Raw genomic sequence first — 11,625 nt, 5'->3', positions numbered from 1 at the left:
GTATTCCCTGTCATGGGGAAATTGGTTGTTGGGGGTCCTTAGGTATTCCTCTTTAAAGAATTAAACCGGGGCAGCTAGATGGCGCAGTGGATAGAGCACCGGCCCTGGAGTCAGGAGTACCTGAGTTCAAATCCGGCCTCAGACACTTAACACTTACTAGCTGTGTGACCCTGGGCAAGTCACTTAACCCCAATTGCCTCACTAAAAAAAAAAAAAAAGAATTAAACTGATAGCACATAAATCCAATTAGCATAAAATAGTCTTTTATTTAGGCACTAGAGAAAGGAGACCAGGACTTCTCTCGAGGGGAAATGGTTCAGAGACATCTCTGAGATACCTATCTCCTCAAACAGGAGAAAGGCAAAAGCTTTTATAGATGGTAAGATGGGGTGATGGGATGGGGTAACCACTTGATAATGGAAAGTTCCCGTTGGGGGTGGGGAAAGTTTGAATGAGGGGTGGTGGGCCAGACTTCTGGAGTTATCTCTGTCCCCTGGCACCCATCAGACAGCAGCCATGCTTAATGGACTTATCTCTCTTACTTCTCAAGGTGTCTTCATCTTTAGGTTTAGCTGGCCAGTTTAAACTTTAATAGTCCCAAATCCCTTGCTATGTCCCAACCCCATAATATTCCCCATGCCTAGAATGTACTTCTTCCTTAGTCTGTCTAGTGGAATCTAGTTTCATCTAAGGCCCAAGTCAAATACTACCTTCAACTCAAGGCTTTGACTGAGCCTTGGTATAGCCCTACCTCATTGGCAGCCACAGCAGCTGAACACTCAGAAAAGAAAGTTTTCGCTCCCAATTCCTTGGCACCGTCGAAAGGTTCAACTTCTGAAATGGATATCATAATATAACAATAACAGCTAACATTCATAGAGCACTTACTGTGTGCCAGATGTTACAGTAAGCACTTTACAAATATTAGCTCATTTGATTCTCAGAACAACCCTGGGCGGTTGGTGCTGGTGCTGTCCCCATCTTACAGTGGGGAAAACAAAGGTAAGTTAAATGACACACATATATTATATATCAACATGTGTATATATACACAGATATGTTGCTTTGTAAACCATTAAAGTGCTATGTAAACGTCAGCTCTTATTGTTATTATTACTTGTCCTTTCCCTACCTTTTAACTTTTTTTTTTTGCAGGGCAATGAGAGTTAAGTGACTTGCCCAGGGTCACACAGCTGGTAAGTGTTGTGTCTGAGGTCGGATTTGAACTCAGGTCCTCCTGAATCCAGGGCCAGTGCTTTATCCACTGCAGCGCCACCTAGCTGCTCCTTCAAACAGTCTTTTATTACTTATCTGTATGCACATCAATCTCCCCCCCCCCCCCAACCCCTTACAATTCAAAATTAGCTTCTTGAGGGCAGGCAAGTCCTGTTTCCTTTGGTCTATTTCTAGCTCCCATCCCCCTACTACCAGGGCATAGAATAGAACTGGAGCTGAATAAACATTTGTGGAAGTGAATTCCTGCCTGCTTTCCCACAACAATAGTTGATGTGAAGAAGTGTGGTCAGATCTGTCCCCAAAGGACCGCCCATCTCTAGCTCTTCTTGCTTTCTTCTAATTTGGTTTTGAACTTGACTCCCCGAGGTCAGAGAAGGCTTGCTTGATTGAGTGCACAAACAGCTGATTCTGAAATGAAGCCTACCACAGAAGCAGTATTTCCTGTCTGTTAAGTCGACTTCACTTTTTGTGGAGTTTGGGGTTCACTGTGTCCTCCACATCCAAAGTCTTTTCCAGAAAAAAATACCCAGTATCTGCTGGTGGGAGGCAGCTGTGTGACTAGAAGCTGTTGGCTTCTTTTGTTCCTTAACCCAGGACTGGGTTTTCTAATGCCTTTTTCAATGCCTCTCTATGGCATATCTTTTGAACTGGTCTAAAATATTTGAAGTTTATCTAAAAAGAAAGAATTTGACTAGAAGTGTTGACTAAGCCCCCTACTGTGTGACAGGCTTGTGCTTGCTAAGATGATGGGCACAGAAAGGGGGTGGGGGGAACCCAGCTCCTCAACCTGGAGACTCACAAGCTTAATTCAATGTAAAAAAAAAAATCTATTAAATTCCTAGATGCGCCAGGCACATCTGGAGAGGTGCTGGGGATACAAAAACACAAAAAGAAACAGTCTCTGCCTGCCCTCAGGGGGTTTACATTCTGGGGTTGGGGAAGCTTCTTCAAGGACTTTCTCTGCCTCTTCATCCTTTGCAACAGATGAGGTTTAAGATCTAAATGGTTTCCATAGCATTTTCTCTCAAAATTTCTTCCCAGAGAAGTCCCCAGGGGCATCTAGTTGGCCCAATGGATAGAGCCCAGAGTCAGAAAGACCAGTTTTCAAATTTGGTCTCAGACACTTACTAGCTGTGTGATCCTGGGCAACTTATTTCATGACTGTTTTGCCTCAGCGTCCTCATCTGTAAAATGGGGGTAAATACAGCATCTATCTCATAGGGTTGTTTTGAGTAGCAAATGAATTAATAATTGTGAAGCGCTTAGCACCGAGCCTGGCAGATGGTAAACGCTAAATGTTGTATATTATTGTTACGTTAGTCTTCTTTGTCATTCCGGGCTCTTTGCTTCCCTCCCGTCGGTATACCTCAGATCCACCTTGTTCCCCAGTTTCTGACTGCTGTGTCTCCGCCTCTTTGGCTCTAGCCCCCCAGTCTTGGACCCTAGCTTTCTCTCTCTCCGGAATTCTCCCCTGTTTTTCATTATCTGTCCTCCTGTTCCTTTGATATCTCTCCTTTCTTTTCCTCCATCCTCACTGTTGCTCAGTCTCTCTTCTCCCTCAGCATCCCACCCCCTGACTCTCCGCCCCTCCTTCAGTTTCCCTTCTCTTGGGTTTGGGGGTTACCCTATTCAGGCACGATTGTATGTGTGTGTCTGGGGCAGGGGGATGAGGAGGAAACAGCTTGTGGCTGGCGATTCCGGCTAGGAGGAAGCCTGCCTGAGCGATAGCTTTTTGGGTGGGGGTGGGGTGGCCGTAGACGTGTAAGGGAGGCTCGCAGGAAGGGAAACCAGTCAAGCAGCCTCATCTATGGGTAAGATTACAGAACTGAGTTTTAGGACAACTATGCTGGGTTGAGCTTGGCTTCTGGGTGGTCTGAGACCCCGTGCTACCCCCGTAGTATTCTCCTTTCCCCTGAGGGGATAATGGAGTGATTGGAATGTTAAAAGTTGAGTAGGTTTTCTTTCCTTTCGTCTCAAGTTGGGCGTGCTAGCCCTTCTCTCCTGACCCTGCCCATCCAGCTATTGCCAGATGTTGGAGGCGGGGCACAGATTTGTGGAGGGGCCCGGGATTCCCATAGCTGCGCCTGGGGAGACTGCGGGGAGGAAAGGGACCACTCCCAGCCGTCCGCGCGGTCGGCCGTGGACCGGTTCAGGACGTCGGGGATCCAACGAGACTCGCCTGAGGCTCCGGAACAAACCTGCCCCTTGGTCCCTCCCCTCCTCTCCCTTCCTCGCCTCCTCTTGCCCCTCCTCTATTTGCTGCCCCATCAGGCCCCTCCCTGAGGTGGGAAGGCGTCTGGATCTCAAACTCGCTCCTCCCGTTGGCAGCTTCACTCGGGCTTTGCTTTTCCACCCAGGGTCGGACACGTCGCCTCAGCCCCGAGACATTGTGTTGGTCTCCGCAGCAGCCCTTTTTGCCCAGGACACCAGGGTCTCCCGGGCAGGGGTGCGGGGAACGACTTTCTAGCCCTAGGGGGGGCCCTCGCTCCTGGACGCCGGGGTCTTCCCGCCTGGGGTGGGGGGAAGGGGGGGGCCCTCGCTCCCGGACGCCGGGGTCTCCCCGCCAAAGCCAGGTCTCTCTGGCCCTAGAGTGCCCTCGCTCTTGGACTCCTGGGTTTCTCCGCCCTGGGGTACATTCGGCTTTCGGACGCCTTGATCTTCCGAGATCTAGGGGGCTTTCGGCTTCACTACACCCAGGTCTCCCCGCTGGAGGTGTGACTTCCACCTCTAGCCTCCCCCACCCCCACTCCCGCTCCCGCACGTCTGGGACTTTCCGGACCCAAGGGGCCCCTGCTCCCGGACGCCGGGGTTTTTCCTCCAGGGGCGCGTCTCTCCGGCCCTAAGCCCCCTTCATCCGGCTCTGGGACGCTGAAGCTGCGAGGGCCTGGGGGCGATGAGTCGGGGGGCGCTCCTGGCCCTGGCATTGCTGGTGTACGCGGGCTACCTGATGCTGGGCGCCCTCGTGGTCTCGGCGATCGAGCGGCCGCACGAGAGCCGGCTGCGGGCTGAGCTTCGGGCACTGAAGGGGGAGCTGCTGGAGCGCAGCCCATGCCTGGACGACCCGACGCTAGAGCGCTTCCTGGGGCGGGTGCTGGAGGCCGGGCGCCACGGGGTGTCTGCTCTGCACAACGCCACAGCGCCCAGCAGCTGGGACTTCGCCTCTGCGCTCTTCTTCGCCAGCACCCTCATCAGCACCGTGGGTGAGTGCGCCCCTGCCCTCCGCGCCGCGCAGGACCCCAGCCCCCAGCCTCTCCGGGCCTCCCCCCCTGCCTCCCCTCGGTCATTTCTTCCTCTTCTCTCCCTCCCCCCACATACTTCCTCTTTGTTTTAGCTTTTAACTTGGGGTATGGCTGGAGGAGTGGAGGGAAATTCCGGCTCCTTTCATCCTCCCCCTCCACGTGTGAAGCCAGATCTTTCTTCCTCTCCAGGTCTGGAAGGAGGAGAGGGGACAGTTTGCTTGTAAGTCTCCAGTTCAGGACTAGTTTCGCCCCTGCCCCCTCCAACTTCAGGACGCATCTGGGAGGGATTGTGGAATCTCTCCTAGCTGTCTCCTAGGTCTGGGACAGGTTAGACCTGCTCTGGCACCAGCAGGAGGCAGAGCCTGAGGGTCCAGCCTCTTGAGCAGCTCTTTGCCCCCTGCCCTGCTCCCTACTGGCCTGCCTTGGTCTGCAGGCCCCCTGGACCTCATGCTGTCAGCAGCAGAAGCAGTACAGGGTATCAGGGAGCCTCAGCCTCCAGTCCTTGCCGAGGGGCTAGCCCCCCAGCTAGCCGGGCCGCTTTTCTTCATCTCCTGGCTTAAGATCCAATGTCTGGGACATCTAGCCCCAGTTTTCCCACAACGCGTTGTAGCAGACACTGGATGGAGCTGAGTGTACTGAGAAGGGTTGGGATATTTTTTTTAACCCCACCTCTTCCTCCTAGGGATTGTACTGAGGTAGTTAAGAAGACTTCCTGGAGGAGGCCAGCTTCAGAGCTGAGAGCAGGGAGGTAGCAATTGGAGCTTCTCAGAAAAATGGGACCAGACTCAACTGGACCCAATGTGTTTTAGTGGAGAAGGTGCAGAACTTGGAGTCAGGGAGAACTGGCTTTAGATCCTGCCACAGGCACCTGGGTGATTCTGGGCCCCTCACTTGATTTTTCAGGGCCCCGCTTTCCTCATCTGTTGAATAAGAGAATCAGATTAAATAGGTGTCCTTCATCTCAAAGTCTGGGATGTTGGAAATAAATAGTTCATTCAGGACTAAGGTGGAGTGGGTGTGTGTGTGTGTAGGGGGTGGGTAGTGAGCGCCTTGTCACCCCCTAGTCAGGAAGACTGTATTCAGAAAGAGTTTGGACTAAATGATCTGGAGTCTAGCTAGAAGTGGAGAGCTAGAATGAGGCTCAGGGGCAGCTAGGTGGCACAGTGGATAGAGCACCAGCCCTGGATTCAGGAGGACCTGAGTTCAAATCTGGCCTCAGACACTTACTTGACACTTACTAGCTGTGTGACCCTGGGCAAGTCACTTAACCCCAATTGCCTCACCAAAAAAAAAGAAAGAATGAGGCTCAAAGGGTCAGAGGGCTTGAAGCTCATTCAGCCCAAATGCCTCGCTTCACAGGTGGGGAAACTGAGGCCCGGGCCAGTTTCCTCAAATCCACAATCTTTTGGGACCAGAGCTTGGAGATGCCAGCCCCAGGAGTGAGGCTAGCTCCTCCCTCCACTTTTGTTCTTCCTTCCTTCCTTCCCCTAGGTTATGGGTACACCACCCCCCTGTCGGATTCGGGCAAGGCCTTCTCCATCTTCTTCGCCTTCCTCGGGGTGCCATTTACCATGCTGGTGCTGACGGCAACGGCACAGCGCGTGGCCTTGCTGGTGACCCACGCCCCACTGCACCAGCTGCAGCTCCACCGAGGCTGGGACCGGAGGCTGCTGGCCCGTTGGCACCTGGTACTGCTGCTGCTGGGGGTACTGGTCATCTTCTTCCTGGTGCCAGCCGCCATCTTTATGTACCTGGAGCAAGCCTGGACTTTCCTTGATGCTTTCTATTTCTGCTTCATCTCCCTTTCCACTATTGGCCTGGGGGATTATGTCCCTGGTGAGCAGGAGGGTCAGAAGAACAGGGCCCTCTACAAGGTTTTGGTCACAGGTGAGCAGCGGGTCCATCACCTGAAGATCTGGGATCCTGAAAGCCCTGCAGAGGGCTGACCAGGGGAACTTGGAGGGGGCAAGGGGAGGTAGGACCCTGTGCAGGGGGAGCCATTGTCACACACACATATACACACACACACACACATACACACACGTGACTCTATCCTGTCTCTCCCATGGTGGGGGGGATCTCAGAAAGGTGGGAAACCATGGCAATGGGCAACTTGTTTCCATTGCCAACCCTTTTCCACTGCTTTCCCTACCACCTGTAGTATACCTGTTCCTGGGCCTGGTGGCCATGGCATTGGTCCTGCAGACCTTCCGGCGTATGGCTGACCTCCACGGCTTGACCGAGCTCATCCTGCTGCCCCAGGAGTACCGGGCCGAGGATGAGGAGAACGAGGACACAGATATCCTGGACACTAGGGTTCAACCCACTCACCAGCAGCTCAACTCAGGCACCCGATCAGACTATGCTACCATCCCCCGGTAGCCCTCCCCCCTTGCCCAGGCCCTGCCTTGGGGGCCAGGTATAGGCCTGGGGTAGGACTGAGCCCCCTTTTATCCTTGCTATGACTGTCCCCTGTGTCTAATCCGTGAGCCCTGCTACCCATTGGCATGGGCTAATATTACAAGTGTTTCTCTTTTTTGCACTTCAGAAGAGTCCCCCATCTCATTCGATGCCAGTTGTGTCCAAGTGTGCTGGGGGCAGAGGGGCTGGGAGAGGGGAGCAAAGGATTTCAAGGGAATCTCTGGCTGGGCACTAATTCCCATACTCACAAGAGTCCTCCAGGCTTCAGGGGTTGACCTTCTTAGTGTGAGGAAGAGATAAATGCCCATGTTTATAAGACTTGGAAGATGAACAACCAAGAAGAGGAAGGTGAGGTCAGATTTGGAAAGAAATGGGTTAGGATTTCTGAGTTCTGATCTTGCCCAAGCAAGTCACTTTTTGTAGCCTCAGTTTCCCCTTCTAATACAATGAAGAAGTTTAAATAAATGGTCTCTAAGGGCCTTTGTAGGATACATTGCTGGGTTTAATTTTCTTCTTTTTTTTTTTTTGTGAGGCAATTGAGGTTAAGTGACTTGCCTAGGGTCACTAAGTGAGTGTTAAGTGTCTGAGGTCAGATTTGAACTCAGGTCCTCCTGACTTCAGTCAGGCAGGTACTCTATCCACTGTGCCACCTAGCTGCCCCTGGGTTTAATTTTCATATCCCAGCCAGGCATCTTTTTCCCATTGCTTCCTTACTAGAGACAGTAACTAGGGTTGGGTGATCAGGACTTTATACCAGGGCATCCACATTTAGGATCCCTGTCTCTTGGGTACACTTTCCCTCTCTGGCAGCCAAATTGAAGGTAAGTTACTTTGCCTCTGCCTCAGGCACAAATTCCTAATATATAGTTCCTTCCCTCCATCTTTATACTCTGGTTGTGATTGTTCTCCTTTCTTCTCAGTCTGTTCACCCTGCCTTTGAAAATCTCTGCCTAAGCCATTTTCCACATATAATTTATAGGGTAAAGGACAAAGTCAGAATTCTTCGATCAGCTTCAGACCAAAGAACTGTTGTGAATTCCTCCAATAGACCCTTCATTCTCTGTCCTCCCTCCAGTGGTCTAAAGTGGTCTGGCACCTAGAAGAATTTAAAAAATGCTATTGACTGACTGCTCATAACTGAATTAAGCCAGGACTGTCTTTCCAGTGCCCACACTAATCACCCCATAACTTTCTTTCTTTTAATTTAATTTAATTTTTTTTAGTGAGGCAATTGGGGTTAAGTGACTTGCCCAGGGTCACACAGCTAGTGTCAAGTGTCTGAGGTCATATTTGAACTCAGGTCCTCCTGAATCCAGGGTCTGCCCTTTATCCACTGCACCACCTAGCTGCCCCACCCCTAAACTTTCAAAGAGCTTAGGTCTTGGAAAAGGTTATGAAAAGACCATGACACCCACTGAGCCACTAGGTGGCGACATGGTGTATAGAGTGCTGGAGAAGGAAATTGCAAACCACTAGAGAATCTCTGGCAAGAAAATCCCAAATGGGGTTACAAAGCATCAGACATGACTGAACAACTGATTAAGTACCAGGCAAACCACTTAACCTTAAATCTGCCTCAGGGGGGCAGTTAGGTGGTACAGTGAATAAAGCACCAGCCCTGGATTCAGGAGGACCTGAGTTCAAATCCAGCCTCAGACACTTGACACTTACTAGCTGTGTGACCCTGGGCAAGTCACTTAACCCTCATTGCCCCACCAAAAAAAAATGCCTCAGTTTCCCCCACTTGTATAATGGAATAGTACCTATCTCCCAGGGTTGTTGTGAGGATAAAGTACTACACAAATGCTAGCTATTATTATTAATGACAAGATTTTCTATTCAGACAGGATCAGAGACAAAGATACTGAGAAAATAATGATTTTTAAAACTTTCTACAAGTTGGGGGCAACATCACTTTGGAACAAAACCAGGAATTCTGATGATGGCTGAAAAAAGCACATGTTAAACATTTTGTTGTTGTTCAGTACTTTCTCCTAGTTGTGTCAGATTCTTTGTGACCTCATTTGGGGTTTTCTTGGCAGAGATTACCAGAAGGGTTTGCCATTTCCTTCTCTAGCTCATTTTACAGATGAAGAAATTGAGGAAAACGGGATGCAGTGACTTGCCCAGGCTCATGCAGCTAGTAAGTATCTGAGGCCAAATTTGAACTCAGGGAAGATGAGTCTTCTTGACTGCAGGCCCAGCACTCTGCCCTGTTGTGTCACCTAGCTATATTTAGGTGTTTTGAGAGCTTCTGATGGGCCATTTCCCATAGAATTGTTTGGATCACAGCTGTCTGAAGGCTTGGGGGGAGAAGGGAGGGAAGAGAACAGGGGCAGGGCTAGGCAGGCTGTCTGCTATGGTTCTCTGGAATGTGAAGCTCTGGGCTGGGGGCAGTTCCAGAGCCGAGAGTGTTAAGATCCCAGGGCCATGTCCTTGGAAATCTTGATGGTTTTGTGACCTGGCAAATAGCAGAAGAGGTAGGGATGAGAGGGGAGGGTTCGAGGCATGGAGAAGATGAGAAATGGATTGTTATTCATCGTGCTCCAAGAAGACCAAAGCTATGTTGTGATGTTGGGGTCAATGTACAGTGTGTCTGACTGGCTGATCAGACCAATACGAGCTCAGAAGGCTCTACCACAGGTCGGGCACAAATAGTCCATGTGAACGTTAGGGATGGAGATGTCCCTAAATTTGCCCTTCCCACATTTCTTTTGAGCTACTGTAATTCTACTTTGTTCACAGAGCACAGTGCTGGGCAGTCCTGTGCCAGTGTCTCCCATGTCTCACAATTGATTCCAAAGTTCTTCAGAGAGGCCTTAAGAGTGTGCTTGTATTGCTTCTTCCCCCTCATGTGAGTTGGCATTTGAACAAGGTGGCCAGCCCCTTGGAGAGTTACACTCTCCGCAGCAGAGTTTGAATGCTTGGCAGTTCATCCTGAGAAGGGACCTCGGTGTCTGGTACCTTGTCAGGTGATCTGCAGATCCACTTCAAATGGAAGTGGTTCAGTTTCTTGGCATGGCACTGGTAAACTGTTGAAGCTTCACAAGCATACAACAATGAGGTCAGCACGATGGCTCTGTAGACCTTCAGTTTGGTAGTCAGTTTAATACCTCTTCTCTCCCACACTTTCCTTTGGAATCTCCCAAATGCCAAGCTAGCTCTGGCAGTGAGTGTGTCAACCTCTCAGCATCTCTATGTAAATCCCAAGAAAGTATACTGCTAAGTGAAGTTATCCACAGCATTCAATATTTCTCCACTTGCTGTAACCCATGGTTCCATGCATGGATGAATGGTGTGGTGCTGCCTGGTGGAGAACTTGTATTTTCTTGGTGTTATTAGACCAAAATTACCATGGGCAGAAATTAATCCATACTCTGGTGCATCTCAGCTTCGGAGGCTACTCTGAATACAGAATCATCTATGAACAAAAAGTCACACACCAGGGGTTCCCTTCCACTTTAGTCTTGGCTTGTAGCCTTTTCAAGTTAATTTGCTATAAGGGCAGTAGCTGACCTTGATGCAATGTTCATCCTCATTAAAGGTACCTGACAACATTGGGTAGGGAGGGGGTTGGGGTTAAGGAAAAGGACATCTGTAGAGACAGTAAGCCAGTGCAGAAAGTTTAGAAAGTCCAGAGTAAGATTTTGTGTCTGCAGCTGCTATCCAAGGTTGCTCTTGATCTGGTCAAGGCTCAGTCTGTGGTTTCTGGCTGCTACAGGCATCTCCAAATTTGGCTAGACAGGGACTGCATACATTTATTCTGTCCACAGGAGCTGAGTAGGAGAGTCACATGGTGCAATCTGAAAATTACTTTGGTAGTTGTGTAGGATGATTATAGGGTAGTGAGGGACTTGAGACAGAGAAAGCAATTAGAAGCCTTTGGCAATAGTCTAGGTGAAAAGGAATAAGGACCCAAATTAAGGTACTAGCTTTATGAGGGGGAAAAGGGGTCACAGGCTGGAGAAATCATATAGGGAGGAACAGAAAGAGTTGACAACTGCTTGGAGGTGAGATGTGAGGCGAGAGAAAATGAGTCATGAATGACACTTAGGTTTGGTTCCTGAGTGACTGGGAGGCTGGTAATACTTCAGAAGAGGAGATGGTTTGGGGTGGGGCAAGATGCAGTTCAGACATTTTTCCTGGTATAAACATGCATAGTCAAGCAAGATATTTCCCCATTGGCCATGTTAAAAAAAAAAGTCATTCTTCACTCTGAGTCCTTCACCTCTTTATTGGGGGAGGGGTCGTATGTTTCATCATGATTCCCCTGGAGGTGTAGCTGGTTATTATGCTGATCAGAGTTCCTAAATCTTTCAAAGTCTTTGCAATTGTTTTCCTTCTGCTCATTTCACTCTGCATCAGTTCATCAGTCTTCTCAGGTTTCTCTGAAACCATCTCCTTCATCATTTTTCTTCTTTTTTTTCCTTTTTTTGGGGACAATGAGGGTTAAGTGACTTGCCCAGGGTCACACAGCTAGTAAGTGTCAAGGGTCTGAGGCTGAATTTGAACTCAGGTCCTCCTGAATCCAAGGTTGGTGCTTTATCCACTGCACCACCTAGGTGCCCCTACCGTCATCATTTCTTTTTTTTTTTTTTTTTTAGTGAGGCAATTGGGGTTAAGTGACTTGCCCAGGGTCACACAGCTAGTAAGTGTTAAGTGTCTGAGGCTGGATTTGAACTCAGGTACTCCTGAATCCAGGGCCAGTGCTCTATCCACTGTGCCACCT

General features: G+C 49.8%; 1 protein-coding gene across 1 annotated transcript; it reads left to right on the top strand.

Moving 5' to 3' along the window:
* Nucleotides 1-3,584: 3,584 nt before the first annotated feature.
* Nucleotides 3,585-8,442, top strand: KCNK6 (potassium two pore domain channel subfamily K member 6). The gene is made up of 3 exons (XM_043991513.1): nucleotides 3,585-4,436; nucleotides 5,967-6,362; nucleotides 6,637-8,442. Exons 1-3 carry the CDS (start codon nucleotides 4,130-4,132, stop codon nucleotides 6,855-6,857), a joined length of 924 nt encoding a protein of 307 aa, XP_043847448.1. The 5' UTR covers nucleotides 3,585-4,129; the 3' UTR covers nucleotides 6,858-8,442.
* The last annotated feature ends 3,183 nt before the right edge of the window (nucleotides 8,443-11,625 follow it).

Source organism: Dromiciops gliroides, chromosome 3, assembly GCF_019393635.1.
Source record: "Dromiciops gliroides isolate mDroGli1 chromosome 3, mDroGli1.pri, whole genome shotgun sequence".
NCBI lineage: Eukaryota > Metazoa > Chordata > Mammalia > Microbiotheria > Microbiotheriidae > Dromiciops > Dromiciops gliroides.
Note: the sequence above shows the minus strand (reverse complement) of the source record. Positions and strands in the feature narration are given on the sequence as shown.